The 27511-nt window shown below is 38.8% G+C and overlaps 1 protein-coding gene across 2 annotated transcripts in view; it reads left to right on the top strand.

Annotated features, from left to right (window-relative positions):
- PEPD (peptidase D) overlaps positions 1–27511 on the top strand; it is a 140476-nt gene that overhangs the window by 33246 nt on the left and 79719 nt on the right. For both annotated transcript variants that reach the window (XM_061469165.1, XM_061469164.1), the window contains 2 exons: positions 5400–5475; positions 7016–7062. In XM_061469165.1, coding sequence (XP_061325149.1) covers positions 5400–5475; positions 7016–7062 — 123 coding nt within the window. The remainder of the gene's footprint in view (positions 1–5399; positions 5476–7015; positions 7063–27511) is intronic.

The raw sequence follows: 27511 nt of genomic DNA, 5'->3' as shown, positions 1-27511 counted from the left end.
AAGTCTTATTTTCTTGCAGAGGTGGGTGCTCTTGAGCTGTAGTTTGTTGGTTTGGTGTAGGGGATGGTGTGGGGTTTTTTAAGGCATTGGGAACTTTCAGTTCTCATCATGTGCCCAGCAGCCAGAGGAGGATTCTCCTAGTGACCTGACAAGCTGTTTGAGAAGCAGAGGAGAGAGCTACATCTTCATCTTTAACCTGACAGTGTCATTTTCCTGCTTCTCTTGTTTGTTTGCCTTTTTGTACTCTTGTTAGCAGGAAATGACAAGGGGCAAGAAAGGTGACCTGAAGAGGGCCTGGTCTAACTTCCAGACTTTGATCTGTAGGTACAACAGCACTACGGGGAGAGAGGTGACAGTTTTAGCTGCAGAAGCCTTTGGATTAGGGCCACAAGCTGATTCCCAAGTCAGTTTTCATTCTAGTTCCATCTACCTTACTAAGGTGCCACCTGATAAGCTTTTTTGCTCTGTGTTTTGCGTTAATGCGGGTGTTAAATCTTCTTCAGGAAACTCAGGGTTGGAGAAACATGAGGTCCATGCATCTGTCCTAAGTCAGATGGAGCATTGACGCTGTAGAAAGGCAGCACTTGGAGCTGTTCATCTTGGTGCGAAGAGAATCTTTTCTGTGAATTGCAAGTGCCAGGCTGGAATTCTGATTTTGTTCTCCCTGTGATCTCACAGGGGAGAGATACTCGGTGTGTACCTTCTCTCCACTTTGCTTTCAAGGAACGGGAATTCTAAGTGGAGCCAAAGTTCATACGTGCATTCGAAAGTGTTTTAAAAGGTTTTATTGAGTTTGGTGGATTTCATTTTAAGTCAGAAGTATGTTGTGGACGGTTGTTAGGATTTAAGTGTCTGGTGAAATCACTTTGTGAATGACAGGCTATGCGTATTAAAACTTCCTAAAGTAGAAAATTTCCTTGGAATGTAAAGTTATTGACCAGGAAACTTTCTTTAGAAAGCAATAATATTTTTAGAATTAAGAATATTTTACTTTTAGGAAGATTAATTTTTGGAGGTTATATTCTAGAGTAGAAAATTGCTTCATTTAAAGCATGTGCTTGCATGAATGAATATAATTTCAAATTCAACAAGCTCTGAACTACTCTGGTTTACCACAGTACTTGTCAGTAAAACTCCGATCTATACCATGCTGTCAAAGCTGCCAGCAAGAAGTGAAATGGCTGAGCTTTCTGAACCAGCCAGGGAGAACTGTGAGCTACAGAAGGCTATTCTAGTATTGTAGTCTTCTCATAAAATACAGGGAAAATGGTTCAGTACTGACAAGGGGCAAAGTGTTTGTGATTAAGGATCTGTTGCCTCCCTTGCTTACTCATCCTTTTTCAAGATCTCAACATTTTCTCACTTGCTATCAAACTTAAATACAAACCAAAAGGATCTGACCTTAGACAAGACTGCAGCAGTTTGCATAGGGTGTTTTCACTTTTGTTTTTTTTTCAATTGGGTGAATGTGTCTACAAACACATTTAAACACTTAAATTGTAAATTTTGGCGTCCCTGTTTCAGATCTGATACTGAATGTGTACTCTAAGTATTGATTTCAGCATTTTGAAAAGAAAATGTCATCTAACAGAAGACAAAGTCAAAACTTACATGGATTATCTTCCTAGTAGTCAGAAGGAAGTATTTTTACACAAGCACTTAGAAAAATGCCCTTTTGTTGCTTTAGGATACCAGTGTCTATTTACCATACTTATGGTAGTGTTAGAAGATAACGTACATTGTTTTCTGCTTGCATATACTTTATTTTGCTATAACTCCAATGAAAATGGTATTCAGTAGCTCTGTGTGGAAGATTTCATGTATTCTGTATTTTGCATTACTTTGATGGAAAGCTATATTGTTTCTTCTGGGAAAGTAATCTGTATCTTAATGTCTTAAGGTTGGGTGTATGCTCTTTGTGGTTTTAGAGGATTTTCTTATCTATGTTGTAAACCCTAATATCTTTTTGAACTGTTTTAAGATGAACTTCGGTGTTCATGCAGCTGGCTTTCAGAATTGTACTGCAATGCTTATCCTTTGCATGTGTGCATTACTATGTTTACTGGCTTCAATGCTAATTCAGTTAGCAAGTTAAAACTTGCTGAAGAGCATAAATATATCAACTATGGTAGAGAAATGTCTATAAATAAAATGTGGAAAGGTAACAGCAGGGGTGAAAAGGGGTGAAGACAAGGCAGGACTGTGGAGTCTGTCTGCATGGGTAGCATCTGTATTTACTAGGTGGTCTGTAAGCATAATGTTTCCAGAAGGGTAAGGAAAAATGGATGTACCCAGATATTTTCCATGCATGGCACAAAAAGCAGCCATTAAGGTTGCACACATGTACGAAAAGCAACAAAAGAAGACATCTGATAAACACTGAGCTGGTAACTGTGAACAGATACTTCTGGCAGTATGATCAAGACTGAGTGTACCATAGTGAAGCCAACAGTTGTGTTATCTTTAAGGGAAGCACTGGTTTAGGGCAATAGAGTTGAGTTACACAAATTTCAACCTCATAATTGTCTTGAATCTGTATGCTTTTGACCACTTGATCAGTGGAAAATAGATTGCGCATGAAATTTGGTATCCAGCCGCTTAAAATGCCCAAACTTAATTTCAGAACTGAAATTGTACTTTGTATTGAAATGCCTCTCTTTTGTTGGATGACTGACATGCATGAAAAGACCACCTGCTCATATGGACAAGTGCAAATAAAATCACAAAGGTATGCAAAAGAATAGAATGAGAAAGAAGGATTTACACTAGTAAAAATTTTACACTAGTAAAATGCAGGGGGAGGGAAGTTAAAAGTTACAGGTCAGTCCTGACAGCAGGAGGCTTGTGCTTCTAATTTAACTAGATCGCACTGAGTGGCTTGCCTGTTAATCCAAGAACCGCATTACATGCTGAATCTGTACATTTTCACAGTTTCAGTAGCTGGAGCCTGTAGATGGTGTGTTCCCATCAAACTATTAATGAATGCATTGAGAGTAACTGCTCCAAGAGCCATTTTTAATAGAACATTGAAGGTCACTCATGAACGAAGGTGAGACTTTCTTCCTAGCCTTATCTTGGAAGTGGGGGAAAAACATCATGAGAACTGTGGGCCACTCGTCACCCTCAAGATTGCTCTGCAGTGCTAACCAGAGTGCTTTGACTAGCAATGCTTTGAACCTGGCTTGGGAGAATGTTGCTTTTTGTGCAGTGAGATGGTGGTGAAATGCATGCCCTTCTGCTACTCAAGTCTGCTGTTGCTAATTCCGTCAGCAGCATCAGGGCAGGCAACATGGGAGCCCAGTGACGTTTTCCTTTCGGTATCCAGTGGAGTGTGAAGTTGATTGTGTTCCCTGCCTGATTATACATCCTCCCTCTCTTCCATGTTAATGGTTGGGTAGGGGGTTTTATTGGTCTCAGAATGAGTAAACATTTTCTGTAAAATGTTTTAGTGCTTGACCTTGTATAAGTGAAGGTGGTGCATTGCATAAAAAGTCTGAGCCTGAGCCTGAATTTGTAAATGCAAAAAGATACCGAAAAGGTATGATCTAAAATAACTTGACCCTGAAGCCTTACGACCTACCCCAGTAAAATAAATTCTAATACTGTTTGCACTTGCTGTTGTGTATTACTAGCAGATCCCAGTTAAGAGATCAGACAACTGAATTTTGAAACAATCTATTTTTGAGGCACTTGCAGATCAGGGATATGTACTATATATTGAAAGTAATATAAAGGCACGTCAAACGAGTATTAAATTATCCTGCCTGTACATGCAATCTTCCAAAGAACAGGATTAAATAAATATATATAAGCCTTTGCTACCTCATTCTAACATGAATAGATTTGAGGTGCTATTCTTTATGTCTTGGCTGAAAGGCAGAAGCAAAAGTCTCTTTGCTCACCCCTGGTGAGCAGATTATACCATCCCAGTGCAATTTTTTCATCTTGGTGTTCATTTTAAAACCTTGTACTTCTCAATATGCATAATGATTGGTTTGTGTCATATTCCAATTGACTAAGAATGTCAATCCATTCCCCTCTACTGTATTTCTGTTTGTAAGAGCGTTTTGATTGATACTAGTATTTTTACAAAGGTACCTTTACTCTTGCCAGGGAAGTTGTGTTTGCAGGGGATTGGCTGTGCCGCGTAGTGATGTGTTCCCTGTCTGTGGGAAAAGTTCTTATCACACATCAGAGGCACTGATGGCTGAGAAGCCTGTTTCTGGATTCATTAAGACAAACTACAGGAGCAGAAATACAGTAAATAGTTTTCTGCAGCAGTGTGAGTAGGAGCGTGTTACAATGACAAAGGGGTGTCTTGGTGGCAGTTTCAAAGTATAACAGTTATGGTAGTTTGTAACTACTGCAAGCTCTGGAGTGGAGATGGAGAATACAATTTAAATATTTTCATGCAATTCGATAGATGTAGTTTTGTTCTTTGTAAACAGCTAAGTACGTACTTCACGGCTGCCTTTGAGATGAGCATGAGAAATATTAGGAAATCAGTATGTGTAGCAGTGGAGAGAGTAGGTGATTTTTAATAGATGGTATGGAACTATGCTTCCCTGTTCATGCCACACTAAACAGCTGCTTTTATTTGAAATACATGGTAGAAAGCGATACAAGTAGATAAGAGAATGTTAAATTTTTTGAGATGAGTTCAGAACAGAATATCAAGGCTCATAAATAGACACAAATTCAGTATCTCATAAGGCCTGAAGAACAAGATGGAATTTTTAGGGGGTTGGCTTGTTTTTTTTCCCCCAGAAGCATATGAAAAAGAATGGACATTGTGTCTGTAATTACTGCTGCTGCAGTTTCTGAATTTCTTGTTTTGTTGTTTTTTAATACCAAACAGAAATAGCATTTTTTCATTACCACCACCCTTCTCCCCCCTCTCTCCTCTCCCTTTTTTGAGGTATTGCAACTAGGTGGGAGTTGAGGTTGTGCTAAATAGAAATTCTGGAGCTCTGGGAATTTCATTATGTAAACTAGTTTCAAGTTTTGTTTAAAAAATAAATCAAGTATGCTTGTAGAAATGTTCCTTTTGAAGTGGTGTTTGAGCCTTGGCAAAATCAAAAATACATTGCTTTTGTTCCTAATGTAATGTAGAATGAGTTGAAAAATGTTGGTTGGACCACTTGTTTATTAGCATTAAAATAATGCCCTCTGATGTTTGAAATGCTTGTGAATTCCCTTTGTAAGATTGTTTTGCTAATGCTGAATCAATGACAACAAAACTTAGCTGTCATGAATACTGTAAAAGCTCTTCGCTCCTGAGGTATACTTGATCTAATTTTATCATAGGTGATGCATTTTGTTTTCAGGGGTTTTTATTTCATAATCCTTGAGCTGTGAAGTTGCAACCTAACCTGATATCTGTTCTACTTTTCTTTAAGTCGTGTGATTAAGACAGACATGGAGTTGGAAGTTCTGCGCTACACCAATAAAATCTCCAGTGAAGCTCATAAAGAGGTAATGGATCTTTTACTGATAATAATTTTTGCTCTTCCTGTAGCAGTGGTACTCAGAAATGTTCCCAGCAACCCTGAATTACTTAGTAATAAAATAATGGAAAGGCTGGATAGAAATAAGAGGATAATATCCCTCCTGTTACAGCCCAGTAATATACCTTACATTGTCCTTGAACTCACTAGTACGTTTGCGATATCTGAGAAATGAAGTGTGGTTTTGGATAAAAGCTGGAGCCTCAGCAGAAGGTGACCTTCTTGCAATGTATCTCTCCTCTGTGGACAAATATCAATATAGTGATGGAGAAAGAAGAATCACAGAATCATAGAATGATTAGGTTTGGAAAGGACCTTAAAAATGTCTAGTTCCACCCCCCTGCCATGGGCAGAGATGGCTCACACTAGACCATGTTGCCAGAAGCTCTGTCCAGCCAATAGATCTGTCCAACCAAGACATCAAGAAGATTATTCTTCTGGCCCATGTCAGCGTGTGCAGCACTGAAAAGTTTAACTTCATAGGTTGCTCTCTCCAGACCCTTACAGTTCAGTCTGTAATGATTGTCAGTGTTTGATAGTGCTCCATAGGTTGTTCCTCAGAAGTAGGTATGTCCAACAGTGTAGTGCTTCACAATGCTGTTGTGTTGACCCAGCAGAGTGTCAAAGACAAATCCATGCGCTCAGCAAGGCTACCCAGGTTGGATGTAGCACTATGCCAGCGGAGTCATATTGCTCTACTGGTGTTGATGACAAAATTAACTTGGATGTTAATCCTATACTCGATATTGTTATGCATGAGTTCTGACTGACCAGAGGGAGCTTAAGAAGAAGTAACTGATGGGGTTACTGACTCAACTGTTGTTGCTTCTGCTCCTCAGATTTCTGAACTATGAAGTATAAAAATATTTTAAAGGGAATATAAAGTTAAAATTGTGAAGTCTAAGAATAGTTATTTGCATTCTTTCTGGTTGGTCCTTCATCATCCTGGAATAATCCTGTCATGTCTGAGAGAATTTCTTCATAAAGTAGCTGCCTAGAACTTTTTTTTAATACAGAAACAGGCAAAGGAATAAAACTGGTGCACATTTTCAGCAAATCCAAGAACAAAAATCAGGGTTGTGAAATAGTGTTAACTCTAGTAGTTTTCTGTTGGTTCAGATTGCGAAGTATGAAAGAGTATCTCCTATTGTAGTTTATTCCAGTTCACAGTTTCATTTTGCTGGCGTTCCATAAAAGTAAAACAAAAGAACTTTGCTGGCAAGTTCACCAGGGCTTTAAGAATTAAGCATTGGTATTTCAAGGAGCTGCACTTCATTGGTAATTAAACTTGCTTTTTTGCTGGAGACTGCAGGCATTTATAAAAATTAAAATGAGTTTGATTTTTACTGTTGTTTTAAAATGTGGCTACTGATGTAAATTTAAATTCGATACAGATTATATTTTTGTAATATAGGTTCCTCTGGAGATAACTCAGTCATAAGTCATAAATTTATAAATATGGTATTCCCTCCTGCTATGAATGTCCCATGTTAATATGTATCTTACAGGTAATGAAGGCAGTAAAAGCAGGTATGAAAGAATACGAGATGGAGAGGTAAGAGTTCTTTTGGTACTTGTAATAAAAAGAAGAAAATCTCTCTGTAGTAGGGGTAGAAGCAATAGCTGAGGCAAAGTAGTAGCATTGATTCAGTTGAGAATGAGAGCTCATTACTGTTTGAAGACAGTTGCAATCATCTTATTATTTTGAGGTGATACTTCATCAGTTTCAAACGTATTTGATGATGGTTGATTATTTTCTGGTCGTGGTTTATTGTAGCAAAATTCTCCTTTTAAGTTTGAGCAATTTACAGAAGCTTTACAAAATAAATGTTATTGTTTGAAGCCATCCAATAAAATGGAGTTTATGGATAAACATTGCCCTTATGGGTAAACAATGCCCCGTTGCTTAGAAGACTGCATATATGAGTGTTTAAGAACCTTATAAAAGGCTGTGTGCAGTTACATTTTGCCTGCAATTACAAGTCAGCATTACCTGTACTTATCCTGTACAAGGAGCTCATCTCGCAAGTGTGGTGGATGTTAACTAGAGCTGTTAAGTCAATAAGAATGGAGCTTGTATCTCTTTTGTTGAAGAAAACTTGCTGTACATGCATATATAGGAAGGACTGGCTGCTCTTAACTGATATGTTAAGTGATGTGTCTAGATACAAGGAAAACATTGCCTCCTCTTTTAAATAAATATTTACACTAGATCAGCAGCAGCTTATCATATAAAGCACAGTTTTGATCACCAAGGCCATTTGTTTTTAGCTTGCGTACTGTATTTTCAATTTGCAAAGTGTTTGCCTAATGAAGAAATAGAAAACAGCAGCCATTTCTCAGTTACTGTTGTTTCTTGATAGTAATTTTTCAAGCATTAGAAAGCAGGCTAGTTCAGCACCCAGTGAGGGGAAAATAAAATGGTCTCAGTATTTGTCATCGGTATTTCAAGGTAGCTCAAAAAAAGAAATGATGCCCCTTACAACATATGTAATATGGAAAAAACAGTGTTGCATTTAAGCAGTTTAAATTTCTACAGACTCTATTGGCTCATGCCCATAATTTGAATGAGCTTCAAACTGCAGCTTCATATACTGCCAGGTAATGGGGGAAAAATTGTGGTATGCATTCCCCTGTTACCTTTATTAGTGAACCTTGTGTTTGTGTTCATTTTACACACTGCCCATGCTATATGTGCTGATAGTGAATTTTTGGTTCTGGAAGGTGATAGTAATAAAAAAATTCCATATAGCAGAGTTTGTTCTCAGGTGCTTTTAAATATCATGATTCTGGAAGTTTGGTTTAATGTCATGCAGCAAGTACATATATATATACACACATATATATATACATATATGCTCTTTTGGAAGTCTTTGTATAACTATTTTCTCTTCAGGACTTTCATTCTTCCCTGGCTATCTTCGTCCATGCACGGCAACCTTTCAAAAAGATTTATTTGTGTCAGTCAATTAAAAAAAAATAATTAGGCAACTGTCTATTAGACCTATTTAAAATTGCCTTCTGTTCTTCCATATGTCCTGATAGATTGCACTTCCTGAAAGAGTTTGAGGTTATTTCATTAATGAAAGAGGTCTTGGCAGACTACTTCTGTAGCGTCTGCCTTGGAGACTATAATTAGAACTTTAGTTTCTGTTGCTAGTGGAATCCATCCCTGCTCTGCTTTCTGTTCCCTTGTTGATTAGGGGAAACGGGTCCTAAAAATGTAAACCTGTAATTTCCACACCTTTCTGGCAAGAAATGCATATAAATGAAGTTAGAAAGCAGTCTAGGAAATCTCTACTCTGTATGCAGATCAAGCTCATCTAAGAAGGGAACTTTCAAAGACCTGAAAATAGGTAGCATCCAAAAAAAATCAGTTTTCTTTGAAATAGTAAGAGTTTGGTTTGTTGATTTTTGTTGTTTGGGGGAATTGGGAGGCTTGGTTGAGGTGTTCTGTTTGTTTTATGGTGGGTTTTTTGGTCAACTGTGTGACAGCTTTGGTACAGGTGAAATCTAAGGGTGCAGAGAATCAGAGTTCTTAGTCTGTAGAGATTTATCTGAAGTATTCACACTTGTATTTAAAAGATCAATTAAAAGTTAATGAAGTTTTTAATTTTCTGATGTTTCTAGGGCTTCTGCTCCCTTTGTGGAAGCTTTCTGAATTGTGTGGTCCTTTCCCCAGGTGCATTTGCAGTTCCCACTTACAGCTGTGAAATTGTGAATTTTTTAAATGAGTACAGATGCCTCTTGAAATGTGGCCAATAAACCCCCCTTTCATATTGCTTCACTTCATTCTTTGACATTGTGGAGTATAGCATGTGTAGTTGGGTACAAAGCTAGGCTGACCCTGTCTGCTAGGAAGAATAATGCCACAGATCTCCAAAGCAATTAAAATTTTCCATTACTACATGTAGGACCTAAGCGTTGCCTTTTCTTTGTTCATTTGATTAAGCAGCATTCCTAGAAAAAAAATGAGTCATTTTACTTCTGTAACATACAGCAAGAATATGTTAAAAGTACTCCAGGAAATGTATCTAGGAGTCAGCAATGCATAAAGCTAGTTATATTTCTAGGATTGAGATTATTCTCTGAGAAGTAATTTGAAAGAAATTAAGTAAACTATGGAGATATCTCTAGATAAGATAGTATCATTTATTTTGAGGGTTGAAAGCTAGCTTCAGAAATGTGCTAGAAGTGTTCTTTAAGATTAAGGTCCACTGGTAAATTATTTTGAACCAGTAATGTGTTAATGCTAAGATATATAAAAAATGAACACATTTAACTGCAAGTCCAGTCAGCCCTGAGTTCTTTTTTTAGTTTGATGTTATTTAACTTTAATATGTGGTTGGTTGACTTTAAGGAGACAGCCAAGGCAATTATCTACAAACAGTAATTCACAGCATGTGTAATTGCATATGAAGTTATTTTGGTAGGTCAAATTCTGGATTTTCTCTGAAGCAGTTTGGTATTTGTGCTTATCTCATGTTTAATTAATCTTCTTTAATTAAAGGCTTTTAATTATGAAACTGCTCTGTAGTTAATATATTGTTGGAATGCAACAAAATTATAAAGGAAATCTCTTTAGCACAAGTATGTGAAAAAAATCTGATTTCAGCTAAGTTGTTTTAAGTGTGTATATATATATATAAACAAAAATATTTTGTGTGTATATATAGCTACATATATATATATACACACTGAAAGTCCTAATTAGGACCTACAGTCATCTGTTTCAGGATACTCTAAAGTGCTGGATATACCATCTCTAGATGAGTGTTATCAGTTTATAGACTGCTTCTTAGTATTTATAAAATGAAGTTTTGAATCTATTGTGCATTCTCTCATTTGTTCCATTTTTTATTGAAGAAAACAATTTTAAGATCAGGATGGCTATCTGGAATTGTTGATTTACTTGGGGAATGACACGAAAGTGTATGCTGTGGCAACAGAAGAGCAACTTCCTACATTAAGAGTATTGGACTTGTAGCTATTATATGCATTGCCCGTTTTTGTGAGGTTTTACCCTGTTCTTTATAGCACTGAAGGCTCAGTGATAGAGTGTGTGCACAGTCCTGAATTCATTATATGATAACATAGTCATCATTGCCTTGACGAAGCTGAGCAGCACTAAGCCAGGCCTAAACACTCCTCTTTTCCAAGATCTCCCTCTATTATTTGACTATCTCTGAACCCTCTGTGATTACTAACACAAGAGCACCATAGTGTTACCATGCACATAACTGATTCTAGTATCTAGGATCCAAAAACTTGGATGCTGTAGACTGGCTTTTTTAAACCAAAGGAGCAATTAGCTGGTGTAAAGGTGTCAGAGGTGGGTAACAGAACTTTGCATGTTGTTTCCATCAATAAAGCAGCAAAGCAAGAAGGATCTGGCCATAACTGCACAGAGGAGCTCTGAGACTTTTGGGCACTGCTTAAGTATTGTTGGTTTTATTATTGGCTTGCATGTCTGCTTTCCTCTCTCTGAGATTTGCCTGCATTTCCTTCTTGTGACTTAAATGTTTCAGTGCTAAGGTTGGTGCAAGTGGTGGAGGGCAGTATGTGTTCGTGCTATCTTGTTCTCCAGATGTGGTTGTAGAGGGGGGGAGTTGGAGTTTATTCAGAGCATATGCCAGCCAGGTCAAGAACTTGTGCCCCATCTCTATGTAGTGTAGTGGATATTTTAGGTCTTTACAACCATAAAATAATTGTAGGGATTTTGTAGTAGTTAATACTAAACTTAAACTCCACCCTGCTGTAACAGCAACAAAGTGAAGAATGAAATGGGAAGAAGGCAGCTACATAGGTTTTTTCTTCTTGGTTTGCAATGCTTGCAGGCTATTTTTACACCTTGCCTCTCTTACCAGCTGAGGCTGGTACGAGTTCTTTATCCCTATTCTTTTTAGTGCTGTCCCTGATTCTAAAGCAGAGCTTAGACTGTGAAATGCGTTCCTGTCGTATCTGTCAATGTTATATTTCACTATCTGTGGAAGTCTGAGAGTTGTCTCATGGATTATGGCTCTCATCTTCCGTTTATCTGTCTCTCCTCAGCTCCACTGGAACAAACTGAAAATAAAATACATATGTTATTTCACTAGGAAAGAGAAAATAGCCAGATTCTTTTTTTTTTTATTTCCCTTTCGTGCAATGCTGATTATTTTAGCTGATCAGTATTTGCCACTTACTATCTCCTGGTAGATTTTGCTCTTTCAATGTTCTTGAGAAAGACACTGACTTTTGCAGGAAATAATCTCTGCTTTTTTTTTTTCTTTTTTGTGATTCAGTTTTTGCTTTTAGCATTTCAGCTTAACTGTAGCCTTTTAAAGTACTTTACATAAGTGTGTGTGTGGGTAGTAAACAAGAATGCCCATTGCAGACAAAAATACATGGGCGAACTCTTCACAGTTGCTTTTTGACATGGGAATGGTATTGAATTGTGCCATGACCCTCACTAGTATTTCTGTATAGGATTTATTTTCATTAAACAAGAGATGAGCACTCCATGAATCATGTCAGGATGCTCAGTTACGGAAATGAGATTTTCCTTTAATTTTATTTTTCAGGTGGTTGGTAGTGTTGCGTAGCCTGAAAATGGCTTGACTGCTTGTTTCCCAAAGCTGCCTAACAAGTAGAGGTGATGGGTTTTTAACTGTATGTTACAGCTATCAATAGGCTGGGTTTAAAACTTTGAAATACATGAAAAACATGTGAAAGAGAGGAGGAAGGAGGCCTTTCCCTGTGTGTTTAAAACAAAAATCCACTCATTCTTCCTTTGTTTCTTCATGCCTCTGTGTTAAGACTGGTGTATGTCTCTGACTGCTGTTTGGGCAGTATTTTAGTACTAAGACAATCCTGTATCCATTATTAATTTGCCTTTATATCTAGTTTTAGTAGAAGAGTCAAAGAAAAAAATAGATCAGCAGCAATTTCTGTTTTTTTAGCAAAATGTCTGCACTGCACAGCAGCCCAGGAGCTTCTGTTTGACAGACATTGTACTGGGGCCAGTGCAGAATCACAGGATCACAGACTAGTTTGAGTTGGAAGGGCCCTTAAAGCTCATCCAGTTCCAAACCCCTGCCACAGACAGGGACACCTTCCACTAGACCAGGTTGGTCCAAGCCCTGTCCAACCTGGCCTTGAACACTGCCAGGGATGGGGCAGACACAGCTTCTCTGGGCACCTTGTGCCACCGCCTCAGCACCCTCACAGGGAAGAGCTTATTTCTAATGTAAATCTCCCCTCTTTCAGGTTAAAGCCATTCCCCATTCACGACAGGCTGTTGTCAAAAGTCCTGCTCCAGCTTTCTCGCAGGCCTCTTTAGGCACTGGAAGCTGCTCTAAATTCTTCCTGGAGCCTTCTCGTCTCCAGGCTGTACAAACTCAGCTCTCAGCCTGGCTCCAAAGCAGAGCTGCTGCTGATCATCTTCGTGGCCCAATTATGGACTTGCTCTGACACTGAGTAGCTGAGCCAGTGATTTCATACCTAAGCCTGGGGAACACATGGTGGGAGAGAGCAGCTCGGGGTCCCTGCGGCCGGTACACCCCACAGCCTGGGCGAGCTCCCGCATGTGCAGCTCTTGTCCCGTCCTCCTGGTGGCGCTTGGAGGATGTGGGGGTCAGGATGTGGGGTTCTGAGCCAATGGAACCATATTTGGACACAGCTCAGACCTGAATGTGGTATAATGGAGCTGTGTGGGCAGCTGTTTTGAGCAGTTCCTCCTCAGAGCAGTGGTCTGCGTTGGGGACTGTGCCCTCAGGTCGGGACACTGACCAGGGGAACTCTTCCAGGTTGACAGCACTCCCTTTTTAGGTGAGGGATTGCACATTTGAGATCATTGGCTATAAAGTTTAAGAATCAGCAGTGTAGTGATGATTTCATGTGTCATCCTGAGTCTGTAGTTAATGTCGGTGGAGCTTTAATTGAGTTTGAACAATAAATTTCGTTTAGCCTCTGTTTATTGTTTCCGTGGCAGTCACACAGAACCTCCTAAAAACAGTAGCATGAAATGACCTGCAGCAGCCCAGGGCAGGCGGGCAGCTCTGTGCAGCTCTGACAGCACAGATCAGGTAGCTGCTAACTGCTTAGGCTGAACAAGCTGCTTTATCTCAGGTGTCCAGTGCCCAGAGGGTCAGACACAATATTTTTGCTGAGAAGAGCAACTGGATTCAGAGGGACGGTTCCTGCAGCCTTCCCCTCCTGCCTACCTTCCCTCAGGTACAGCTGGTCCTTTGATATTTTAAATTAGCCTGTTGCTGCTGATTTCCTCATCCAGCTGAATTAAGGTTGTAAATAGTCTTAAAATAAATCTGAATTTAAGAATTGGTTTAGAAAACCCCTGAGCATTGTTCCTCTTCTGTAGCACACAAAGGCACAAATGCATACGTCCATGCTGCACTCGACTTAGCAGAAGTGGGGGTGAGGATTGCTTCCTGCACATGGAGCCTCCTGTCTCAGCACCTCATCTGCTTTAGGGGAAGAGCTCCTCTGTGGTAAATGAGGTTCCAGCAGTCCCAGCCCTGGCAAACACATATCTGTTTCCAGTCACCCATTTCCAGCTGCTCTCCACAGCTGAGAGGAGAAACGTGGGGTGCAGAAGTCTCCTGGGGAGGGGAGCATTGGGGGACCAGAACCTCTGAGACCCTGAACTGCTGGTCTCAGCGGTCATGGTGGTTGCTGGTGGAGTCCATTAACTGCTGGGAGGGAGCAAATCTGAAACAGTATTTTCACAGTAACCTTAACCTTAGCAGCGTTCCCTCCCTGCAGGAGGTCCTGAGGCAAGCTCATACATTCTCTCTTTCAGTAGAGGACAGCTTGGTTCGCCTCCTTGATGTCACTTAAATTAGCTCTTTGTGTAGGAGAGTGCTGTTTAATTGCACAGGGCTCTTCTGTGACTTGTGATTGAAGTTCCACATAATTGGGTTTTATCTGCCTCTAAAAAATTGTGGAATCGGACTGTGTGAGAGCTTTAAAATAAAACCTTCTATCAGCCCACAGATACCAAAGAACAATTACCATGTTGGTATTAGAAAATGGTTCCCTTCAGAGAGCGAGCTGTGGAAGGATGTATGCAACATGCATGCATACAAAACTTGGCTTGCTTGTGTAGCAAGATGTAACCTAATTTCAGATACTGTGCCATTGTATGTCCTTACAGGGTTATTAATCTAGTTAGTGCTATGATAATTCATAATTACCATTTTATTATCGTTTTGGAAATCAAAAAGTAGTCACTATTTTTATTTTAATTTTGAATCTGATGGAAAATTACAAGCAATGTTAATTTCTGTGGGTGTCTCATAGAGTGGCTATTACTATTATTTATATTAAGGAAAGAACAGGCCTTCTTCGCAAATTAGCAATGATGTCAGGGTTTACTGAATCTAATGTGGCATTGAGATAGTGAACTAATTAGCATTACTAATGACAAGCCAAGATGGAAGATACATGAAATGGAACTCATTGTAAAACACAGCAGGCAGAACTGATTATTATTTGCTGTGGATTTTGTTCATGCTTGTTCAGACAAGTCAAATGTAAAGATTTTACTATATGCAAGGCTTTATCTGCATTGTGAGCTTTAGTTCAATAATTCTTGCTCATTACTGTTGAAACAGAGAGATCACAATTTTGTGTTCTTTGGCCCTCATCTTTGGATAACCACAGCTGCTACGTGGTCATGCTCAGAGACTGGAAGCCCAACTTGAAGGAAATGGGTAGGATACCAAGACTATCCATTAATAATATGGTGTTGCAAAGTGTCCATCTGCAAATCAGAACTATTTTACACAGATGAAAAGAAAATGAGCAGATTCTGTTCCTTCCTGTCAACATGCCACTTGCATAATTTTTTTTCCAAATTGGTTCTTAGGCCATCCTTATCACTGCAGTGTGCAAGTGCTGCCTCCCAGCTTATTACGCAGCATTTCTAGCATCTATCCTGGTGGTTCTCTTTTAGTTTGTTTGATTTTTGTTTGGCTTTCTGTTGTTGCATCACCTCTCTAGGGGAAGAATTGTGCAAAAAAGTGTGCTATTTTGGAAGGTATTAGGGTTTTTTTAGTGCACCCATTATTAGCAGTATTGCATAACACAAGGTCAGGATTACAGTTACAGGATGGTATGTGATAGTTTCTTCTAGTTTTATTCTCTATGCACATGAGCTTGGTCTTATTTGCAGAATGCTGTGTTGCTCTCAAGTGTTGTAATTTTTTTGACCTAGGTGTGGTTGTGGGGTTTTAAGTGCTGTTCAGAGATGGCAGGCTTAAGTCACATAATGCTTACTAAGGTCTGAGATTACAAACAATTGAAAAAAATAAATGCATGGGAAGTCAATGAAGGTAGGAAAGGACAAAGCAGCAGGTGGCTGTCTGTAGTGTGAGATGCAAGAGTACTGGTGTTTGCTTAGCACTGAAGACTTCATGCCTAACTACTGGATATCTGCTGTCTGAGCAGTGCTGGAGGAGGCCTGTGTAACTGACTTGTTATAGCAGGGCAGAATAGAGCTGAATTGCCAGGCAGAAGTGATGGAAAATGAAGTGAAACTTAGAACTGGGAGGAACCTGAATCATATTAAGACAGTAGAGGTGATGTTTCTGCTAAAATAAAGTTGAGCCTTGAGGCAGTCTTAGGAAGTGAGGGATACAAAGACCTTTGCTGACAACTGAATCTGTGTCTTCTGATTCACTTACTGAAACCTGCATATTTTAAAGAACCAGTAAAATACATGGTATTTGAAGGCTCCACAAGTTAATCTGGTAGTGTAAGCTGCAGTTGCCATCACCTATCAGTTGCCATCACTTACCACTTAGTACAATCCTCTTGTAAATTGTCATATCTGTCAGGTGTATTGGACTGGAGTTTTGCCCCTTCTTATTTCCAAATGGACCTACTATGTCCCCTTGCCCAGCACTGAATGCCAGAGGTGGGCAGGCATTCTAATGTCTCTGGTGAGCAGATGATTTGTAAAAATTGGGTGAAGTTGTTTGGGTGCAAAGTGTAGCTAAACATTGCAGATATTAGGATTGGGTGAAGTTTAGATGTTAGATATGATTTATTAATAGCATCATGCCTGTAAAATCTCTAGATTTGCTCTGTAATGGAAGGTTTGACACCGGGTGTAATACATTAGGTTTGGGTCAACTATCCCAAGTTACTTTTTTTTCTTTATTGTGTGTTTGGAGAAAAACAACAGCATGTCTGTGACTACTGTGTTATTTGGGTTGGAAATGGCAACACCATTCAGCAGTTGTCTTCCCAGTTCTGCAGTATTTGGGGAGATTTCAGAGATGTTTGTGTTGAGGGAGGAATCATCTGGTTTTCATCAGGAATCCTGTCTTTGTGTGAAGGAAGTTGGTATCATATAACAATAAACCATTTAATTCAGGAGAGTCTAAGCCAATGCTGTTTCTATTGCAGCTGCAAATCAGAGAGGCTTGTGTCCATAAGATCTTCCTAGAAGGTCCAGAATTAGTTTGGGTCAGGTGAGCCTATTAGTTATTTGGGGCCGGTGGGGCAAGGAGATCCCTGTTTGGAAGAGTTCCTGAATGGATGTTTTAAGTTCTTCCTGGTAGTTCTGTGTATTGCGTTGTGCTTAATTTTCATATTGATTCTAGCACTTGGAGTAAGTGTAGTGATTTTAACACCTGTGATAGGCCTTGGAGCTAGATTTGGCATCTTTAGGAAGACTGCTAAACGGCTGCTCTGTAGGTCCCTAGTGCAGTTTAGAAGAAGCATTGAAAATGCAGCCATTCTTGTGTTTCAGCCCATCAGTCTGCATTAGCCTCTGATTTGCACTGTTGGTGTTTGATCTTTCTGCCCTGCTCTTCAGCCAGGTCAGGTGCTAAACACCAGCCTCAGCTCTGGGAAAAAGAAGTAGGAGCTGCAGAATTGGTATGTGCTGTGTCAGCAGGACCCTCTGAACAGGGTGCAGCTTGTTTGCGAATGGGGACTTGCAGATTTTGTGACCTGCCTACAGAGTACCTGTTGTGGTCATTTGTTTGGGCCCTGCATTAAGAAAGGAATGATGAAGATTTCTCAGGAATTAGAGAAGGTGTGATAGGTAGACTTGGTTAAAAAATGTGCCTACATCTTCCTGAGCCAGATGGAGTCCTGCTTCCTCAGCTTCCCTTCCCAAAAAATTCTGTCTTCTGCAGCTGTCTGAATCTGGCTCAGACTTTGTCATCATAAATTGTGTGTTACGAACTTTACCCTTAAGGTAGTAGGTTTACGTATCCTGTATGACAAATTACTACATTATGCTCCATGAATAGTTCAAGTATTCAGAAAAGTACTGAGGGCAAATTAAGCTCCATATTGGGACCCCAGCCTCCTTCTAACCTATGCCCTTAGCAGTTCTGCTTACTCTGTGGTGTTGAACAGAAGTTCAAACTTCAAATGCCCTATTTGAAACTGAAAGATTATGAAGTCTTGGTGATTATGTTGGCATTCTGTGTCACTGAATAGTGCTTGTTTTTTATGTGCTATGTGGGTGGCTGTGTATTTGCTAAGAAGCATAACTGAAGATGAAAGTTTAATTATTTCTTCAAGGCAAATCCTCTCTCCCATAGACTTTAACTTGCACAAGAAAAATGAAAATTCATAAGGAGTGTAAAAATTGGCTAAAATTAAAAACCATTTATTTTTACCCTATTTATTCTTCTGAATAATAAAATTTCCCCATGGGTTTTTGGAACATATGTAGAATAATTACACTGTAGAAGTAGTGCTTTAGTTCAGCTTCTAGAGCTAGGGCAAACATTGTGATTATGCTGCAAGCTGAAGTCTAGGTTTTATAGAAAATCTCATTCAAGGCTCTGTTGTCATCAAGTGCAAAAAACTGTGACCCATGGATTGGTCCCTGTGGGAGCAATTATTCTTTGCAGAGATTTTTTTTTCCAGTATGGAAAATTATAAATATCAGAAAAAAAAAATTAACCCTCAGTATCTCTAAAAGAATGTTTCCATACCTGCTGGCAAGAATATAAATTTTTAGCTTGTATTTGCAAGCATTTATATTTAAGCCAGGATTTTTGTAAAATCTTGTCTTCATAAGCAACTCAAAGGTAACAGTGCTGCCTTTTACTTATAGCCTGTGTGCATTGGTGAAGACCAAACGGGCTGAAACTGTCTGGTGCTGCTTAATGCAGTGCCGTGCCTAAGCTGCTCATGACTGAATTCTCACACATTGGGTGCAGTGTGAATTGATGATTAAAACCTCTTGTCTACTGGTGGCAGACGGGGGAGAATGTCGAGTAAGTGTGGGTTGCTTAGGAACACGGGTTAGCATCTGATATTCAGTGTGCACATGAGTGAAGTGTTTTGGTGAACAAGAGCAGTATGTTCATCTTCCAGCCATGGGTCTGTGGAAAGCAGTGGGTAGCAGGATCTGATGCTTGCCTTCAGGGGAATCAGCTGCCTTTTGAAGAGGTGCAACGTGTTCATTTTCACTTCCTTAATTCTGGTGTGTGTTTAAGTCTTAGCAATCAAAGCATGTCCATCATTCCTAGCAGAAATTAAAATAATATTTTTCTGTTACTTAAAGTAAGAGATCCAAATCTAGCAGATTCCCTGCCCCCCATCCTTCTCTATTTTCGCATGTATCTTTTTTGGTGCTGAGTACAGGTTGCTCATTAACTGTGATAAAACTGTGAGAAAATGGATAGAACTTGCATTGTATGTCCAAAGGCTTTTGCAAAGTGAAAGTAGTTGTGACATGCGAAGAGGGACGTTATGCTACCTGTCTCTGAAGTTGAAGTCTAAGATGGGCAGAAGCACCTTTCACCCAACACTGCAGAGAGGCATAAAGACAAACAGATCCCAAATCTACCAACCCCAGGACAGGAAGAGTCACCTTCCTTTCTACTTAATTTATATATATTTTTTTTTTTCATCTAGTGATTTGTATTTATCACATTGTTCAGTCCTTTTCTATATTTAAAATATTGATGATACTCAAAATAGTCTTAGTCAACATTAAGAGAAGAGTTACTGTTTGAGAAAGCAAAAGAGGACTGTGCAAGTAAAAATGAGTAAGTTTTTTCTGTTGGGCTCATGCTGAATGATGCAGGTCCATTTGTATGGGTAGACACAAGTAATACATTTTAGCTGTTGTGTAGAATTCCAGTGAAATTTGATAATTTTTTTTTTTGAGGAAAGTTATATTAAGATTTGGTTCACTTATACTTCAGTTAGCATGATTGTATGAAGAAGTAATTATAAAAGATTTTGTGAGGCCTTTCAGCAGTTCAGAACTTTATTCCAGAATACGGTGATAAACATTAAAAGTCTATTGCAAAATATTATGTGAAAATGCACTGCCCTGAGATTATGTACCATGTTACAGAACTCAGGTAAATGGCCAGATCTTACATGGAGTTCTGTAATCTGCTGCACATTATCCCGCTTTCATCTCTACAGGCACCCTGTCTGTATCTACATCTGAGGGCATGATCCTTCTATGTAACTTTTATGTAAGTTTGCTGTTTGCCAGGTGTATTCATTTCTTCAAGGTCCAGGCTACGCATTTTATCTTGCTTCACTTTCCCCTCCTGTTTGATGAGGTGATGCAGAGAGAAAGAGTTGGGTTATTCCCTTAACCCCTTAACTGCTGCTTTCTTTCTTTCAAGACAGCTTGGAAAAAAACAATGGGTGTAAGTATGTATAGGCAGAGACTGTTCAAATATTTTACTTTTGAATGTGAGACAAAGGTTGCCTTTTACAGCATCACACCAGGTTGCTTGGCCGTGGTTGGTGGGGCTGGTGTGTAGGGACCAGTGAGACCAAGTTCATGTACGAGGTCCTGCTCCTGTGCTCTGAAGCACTCTGCACCATCTTCATCTTGACAGTCTGGTGGTGGCCTCACATTGTTACCCAACATCTGGATGGAGTGAAGCTAGGTTGCTGGTGGAGACATGCCAGTTGTAATTATATGCACTGTTGGTACTAGAACAAGAGGCACAGGGCCTCTCAAAGCTGGCAGAGATGAAAACTTGGCTTAAAGTGTTTGCTTTTATCTAGAAAAGCCTGAGTGAAGGATTGAGTGCTGTTGTCTGCTGAAGGAGTGGAAAAAAGGTAGTGGATTGTTTGAGCAGTGCCCTCCAGCAACACTGGAAAGAGGTGGCTTGATCTTTCCTGGTATTTCATAGGTTAAAACCCCCATACAATAAAACTTTCCATGCCATCTTTCATAAAGCAGGAGTAATTCAGAAGCTGATAGGGATGACCAAGAAGTGTATATCTTTTTATGTAGATTTCCCAGTTGGAAGATAGCTGTTAGAGTGGCAACAGTAGTTTTAAATCTTCTTCTTTTTTTCTTTTTTTTTCTTTTTTTTCTTTTTTTGAGGGGGAGCGAGCAAGCATTGTTTACTTTATATTTCATTGTATAGGCAATTACACCTGGGCATGCTGGTCTATACCAATAGACCATGAGCTCCATTTTCTTCAACTCTGAGTCACTCCTTACTGGTTTTACATATGCTTTTCTCTTTTCCATCCTGTGTTTTGAATCTATGAATCATTTATCATCGTAATTTTTTTTTAGAACTGGAAGCAGGTGGAAATTCATTTGGGTGGTGAAAAGGGATCCGGGAAAACGTGTATCAGCTGCCATGATAGGTAGTTTGCTTGTAGACATTGCCGGTGGCCTTGAGATCAAACAGCAGAGAAACAGCTTCACTGTAAGAGCCCAGGAAATGCTAATTAGGTAATGAGTAGTTCTTTCTTTTGATTTATGGCATGGCTGTACAATCAATCCATAAAGCTTTAAAGAGAAAAAAAAAAAAAAGCCTCTAAGGCAATGGGAAGGGCCATACCATCAGTTGTTACTGTCTGCTTACTTGTCTTCTCTCATTCCAGCAGTGTGTGCTGAAAATGGCTGATAGTGTGTAAAAATCTCAACTATTGGCCAATTCCTTTGTAGCTTCAAGCTGAGATATGGTTCATATCATGCTGCTTCTTGGAGAATATTCAGTTTCATCTTAGCTATAGGTTATGTGTAAAGAGGTGTAGTTGGAGGAATTTGACAAGAGGTGCATGTGTGATGTAACTTCCAGCCCTTGTATATCAAATTCCTGCTCTGATCTCTTTTTCTTTCATCTTCAGTATGTGTCTTTCATTAAAGAACTGGATGGTGAAGTGGATGTGATATCTTGTAGAATCTTTGAGAATCGCATGCAGCAGTATTTTTTTACTAAAGTAAATTACTACAGTTCAGAAAATTTACTCAGGAATGTTACTCTGGAATTTGGATTTAGAAATGCAGTTTTAATTGTCAAGTCACTGTTTGTTTGGGACTGCTCGATTGTTAATTTGTTTGAAGTTGACACTTGAGTTGAAAGACTAATAGCTGCCTCAGTGCATTGCTCAATTTTAAATCTAATCTGTTTCAGAGTTTGGGTGTACTGCAACTGTGGATGTAGCTTGTCACTTTTATAGCCAGGGGGACAATACTACTGTTTGAGGACCCAGGGGTTTACTGTTCACATGCACAGGCTTTTTCTGGTACATTAGTAAATCTTGGACATAATGAAGAGCTGATCTTTCTGATCTTAAAGTTTTAATGTGTTTATTATAGCAGTTGTTTCCACTACTCAGAACAATTTATCTACTATTAAAATCCAGAAAACTGTCTTCATCATCTGAAAAATTAATTGTTCAGAAGTGTAAGTTTAACTCTTATGTTGTGTGACTTCTTTTAACATGGATTTGAGGGATTTTTTTGAAAAGTGACTGCTAACTTGCGTAAGTGATCTTCATTTCCAAAACCAGTAATTTGCGAACTAAGGTTTTCATTCATAGCAACAATCTATCTATCATTATTTCATCTTCATATTTTCAATTAATCAAATATGCTTTAGGCATAATAAAATAGTTTTTTTCTCAGTCCACGTAGTAGTATTAATTTCAGTGTTAATGGTGGGATAGGAATGAATGAAAATGTTTCCCCACCCCAATACTAGAAAGCTGCTACCTCAGTAAGAAGCTAATATTTTCTGGTCTCTCAGCTCTTAATGTTTCCCCAGTCTGGCTTCTGCTTTACTCTGCAATGATTTAGGCTGCCAATAGTCAGCAGACAATTGTTTTGTTGTGGTGGTTTTGGTTTTCTTTCCCTCTCTTCCCCCCCCCCAGTGTTTTCTTGCCTGCGCCCATGTGTTATTTCAGTATCAGGAATATTTGAAACTTGGAGTGTAAACTATGAAATATTTGGTGTGCTGTCTTTTACATAGTTAATAGATGTACTGTTATACTTTGGATCCCCAAAGTATAAATCATATTATGTAGCCTATTACGCTTTACATAGGAGAAACAAAATATGAAATATTTTACAATGCAGAAAGTGCATGTGAATCAAACTTTTGTTGTTCCTAAGGGATACAATTTTGACAATTTTATGAGGTTGCTATTTATTTGTGGAGTGAGTTGCAACATGGCTTTGATAAAAGTAATGTTCACACAGCATACTGCTACCAAAAATACTTTTTTAAAGCCACTAGTCTTGCTGATTTGTACTGTTGTAATGAAGTATCTGTTAAACTCCCTCGAAGTATTCCTCTCTGAGATATAAACCCTGTATGGTAGCACTGGTTGGAGTGTTGACGTGGTTTAAGCCCAGCCTATAACTCAGAACCATACAGCCACTTGCTCACTCCCCGTTTTTCTTCCCTCCTTCCCACTACCAGAGGGATCGGAGGAGAATCAAAAGAATGTAAATCCCACAGGCTGAGATAAGAACAGTCCAGTAACTGTGGTATAACACAAACCACTAATGCTACCACCAGTAATACTAGTGATAAGGTTAATAACAAGGGGAGAGAATACAAAATTAAAGGAGAAAAATAAACCCAAAATCCAAACAAAACGAAACCAAAACTAACTAAACAAAACCCCACAAACAAAAAAAAACAACCCCCAACACAGTAAATACAAAGGACATACAAAACAGTTGCTCACCACCTGCCTAGTGATACCCAGCCCAACCTGAGCTGCCATCTGGCCCTTCCGGGTAACTCCCCTTAGTTTATATACTGGGCATGACGTGCTGTGGTATGGAATACCCCTTTGGGTAGTTTGGGTCAGGTGTCCTGTCTCTGCTTCCTCCCGGCTTCTTGTGCCCGTCCTCCCTGGCAGAGCATGATACTCAGAAAGTCCTTGGTTGGAGTAAACATTACTGAGCAACAGCTAAACCATCAGTGTGTTATCAGTGTTGTTCTCAGACTGAAGTTGAAAACACAGCATTGCACCAGCTACTAGGAAGGAGAAAACAACAAAAGCTTTCAGTCTGTGCTGAAGAACATTTTAAAGAATAATAATTATAATAATAAAAAGCTGTTAAGAACTGGGGAGGGGCACGTGTAAAAAAAAAAAAAATTTTAATGAAAAATGTCAGCAAAAACAGTTGGTCTTGTAACTCGCATGCTATCTCTTGCTGTGAAAGAATGGTTCAGCGTGTTTTTCCGAAGAATAGGATTGTTAGTAGGAATGGCATTTCATTGAACAAATACTTCAAAATCTCTTGCAGGATATTCCTCTAAAAATACATGTTAAATCCTATTGCACACTAATGTACGTTGCTCAAAATTCAAAATACGACTTTTCACATGCATGCTACTTGCTGCTTCTTTTCTGTATGAGAAGAGATAACCAGGAAATTCTGTACAAACCACAGCTGTTTTTCCAGTTGACCCATAGTTTGAAGCAGAGAGCAGAACCTTGATGAATCTCCCATACACATGTATCAATGAAGAATCATGGCTTGAAACTATGGCTTCTCTTGCTTTCCAGACATAACAGCATCAGTTCAAATTTCCAGCTTAATTTTTAACATCTCTGTTTTCATATGTTGTTTCTTTGAAATTGCTTAAGAATACTTGTCTGGCAGCCATTTCTGAAATATATGTGGAAGCATGCTGTTTCAGAATAACCAGCCTGATAACTGGTATTTACTATTTTTAATTTTAGTTTTTACTTTTCTTTCCTTCTCCTTTTTTATTTCTTCTTCTTCCCTCCCTCTTCGTTTGTATCTTTTCAGTCTTCTTCAGCCTCTCTTCAGGCACATGCAATATACTAAAACAAGGAGAGGTGTCTCACAGTATTGTTCCCACTCTTGTGGGATATTTTGCACAGAAAAAATAGACAGAGTGTAATAGGCAGTAGTGGAGCAAAGAGGATAATTCAGAAAATAAGGGTGAAAGGAGTTTGATAAATAAATTACCTATGAAAAATAATGGGGAAAGGATTTTGGCAAAAGAATGATCTGTGAAGTAGAGAAGCCGGAAAAAAATTGTTGCACGTGAGCATCCTTAGCAAACAAGTTATATATTTGCCTAAATATATGATTTTCTCTGAGGCTAAAGTTTTCTGTTGTAAGGGTACGACTGCAAAAAGAACTGCTAAGCATGCCAGTGTGACAATGCACAGCCTATACATCCTGTGGTGTGAAAATATTTGCTTTTTAATACTGTTAATACAGGTAATTCATTAATGGGGGTTGAGGAACTTGCCTTGCACAACAGTTTTCCTATGAGAACAGAATAGAAAACTAGAACGATAATAAATGGTCATTTAATAACAGAAGTCAAGAAGATTGTCAGCTGAGACACTGCCAGCTTGACCAGCTGGGACAAGAATCAGTGTATCTAGGGGCTAAGCTCTGGCCCAGAAGTTAAAAACGTGTTTCTGTACTGACCTCTGCCAGGAGATGCTATACAAGTCTCTTGTCCATCTTATGTCTTTCCTTTAATTATTTCTCTTCTCTGTGGAGACAGCCAGAAGCTCTGACTCCTTGTATGATACCTACAACAGCCATCTTCAGCTGCATCTCTTGCTCCTCTGTGATAGTACTCAAATATGCCCCAAAAGCCACCTGTAAGGCCCACTTCCCTTTCAAACACAGGATAGAGCTCCTGCAGTCATGCTCTTTTGGTATATGAAAGTTGAATTCCAGTTTTCTGTTAAGCTAATCAGATTTGCTTTTGTTACAAGTGTTTTGTTATTGTTAGTCATTAAGAGTTGAAATAAAACCAACAGAAACAACTCAGGAAATTACTAATTAAAGGAGCAGTAGACTTGTTTTTAAAAGATTCTTAACGCCGTTAGTGAATGTAAGGAGAACAAAATGAAGCTGCTGGTGAATGATGGAGTAGGAATATGAGCCTGGGTAGCCGCTAAATTGCAGATCACCCTAGTGTGGTAATTGTTGCGATTACTGAAAGCAGCTGGAATAAATAGGTGAAACTTTCTTTATTCTCCCCCAGAAGCTTGGAGCATTTGTAAAGGAGTTTTACAAGAGTATGCAGAAAACTCACTCAAGAGAAACATGATAAAATGCATTCTAAAAGTAGCAGTATAAATTAAAAAATGACACTTTTTTTTTTAGCTGTGGGTGAACTTTGTACATTTTGTGATCAAGAGGATGAAAATTTGAATGATAGTACACTTGGAAAAGATGACTTGTAGCAATTTAAGAGCTTGTATAGCATTATTATTTTGTAGGAAAGTAAAGGAAATAGTTTGGAGAACTGCAGTTTATTTCCATAATGTGTGCGCTTTAACAAAGATGTCTGTTTTCAGTTGCAATTACCATAAATTCAGAAAGAGAAATAAAAAAAATCTGTGTTCTTCCCACAGTCACCACAGTTGTTAAATGTTATCCTTAAGACTCTCATTTTCCATTTTTTCTAATGAAGACTGATAGTAATAATTACATTCACTTGCCTAAAGAAGCCTGGAGGATCTGTGCTCTCGCAGAGGCAGGCTTGGACTGTGCTGAGTGCTCGCAAGCTCACCTGGTGTACAAGAAGGTGCAAGTGAAATGGATTCATCTGTTTTTGTTATCCAAGCTAACAGGGATTGAAAGTAAGGCTAGAGAGTGAAAAATGCATTGGGTTCCTTTCAGCTTAGATTATCAATGGAGCTGCTGCTAACATAAGGAAAGACCTTGGTTTCAGTTTTGAAAAGTGCTGTAGTCCCACTTCCGTAGTGCCTTTTCAGTAGAATTTAAGCTTTTAAAGTCTGGATTTTTAAAGACAACTGTATCTTTTCAGATAAGTACGAATCAGTGATTTAGTACTCTTTTTCTATAGTGATTTTCTGATTAGCTCTATGTCAAACAATCTCCTTTACCTCATTCCTTCTTGTAGACCTCTGCTCAAGTACCTGTATTAAGTAATTTTAATTTATTATAAGCCATATACATTTTGCTGTTTAACAAAGTGCTTGTCACTTTGCTGTAAACCATCTCATGTGATGTGACCTAACCAGTTCTGACAGCAGAGAGAGTTCAACCACAATGTCGAGTTTTAAAGTTATTTACAGCGCTTGGAGGTTTGTCTGCGTACAGTATCCACTTAATCCGGCCTTAATCTAGGGAGCTGTCTTCTGGTCCTGCCGCTCTGTCTAATGGGTGTTAATAATAGCTGTTCTAGTCACCCTGTCTTCTGACTGAAAATCTATCTGGAGCTGTTGCCTCTCATGAGGCAGATGAAAATTGACATTTTTTTATTGATGTAACTGGTTGCTGCTGAATACTTGGGGACAAATAAAAGTAACTGAACTCAGAAATGAAGGGAAAAAGTAATTTGTTTGGTGGAATTGTAAGCCAACTGATGTATGTATTTAAGTAAACAGTTCTCTAAAAAATAGAGTTTAAAATATACTTGAAAAATGAAGAATTAAAATTAGCGTTAAAGCTACCAATTGCTTTAGTATATCGCATTTATGTTCTTGAATATAAAAATCATCTAATTATTAACTTCATTAAATTAATCCATGATGTAGACCGATCTTGTTTGGTTTTCAGTGGATTTGCATTAGAAGTGAGAAACTGTGCAACATTTCATGAGAAAATGGTCTTTGTTTCACAAGAAAGTGGATGACCTTTTTTTGTTGTTACTGTTTCCTAACTATTTTAATATCAATATGTGTATGCAATATAGAAGATCTAAAATGTGGCTTAAATTTTAGCAAATCATCTGGCTCTGGTTTAGACTTGGGGCAGGAGTAAGGAGAACCAC

This window comes from Pezoporus flaviventris, unplaced genomic scaffold (genome assembly GCF_033815535.1).
Source record: "Pezoporus flaviventris isolate CSIRO_AGI_PZ_B2104156 unplaced genomic scaffold, CSIRO_AGI_Pfla_v1 ptg000054l, whole genome shotgun sequence".
Taxonomy (NCBI): domain Eukaryota; kingdom Metazoa; phylum Chordata; class Aves; order Psittaciformes; family Psittacidae; genus Pezoporus; species Pezoporus flaviventris.
This window is presented reverse-complemented; position numbering and strand designations above follow the sequence as displayed.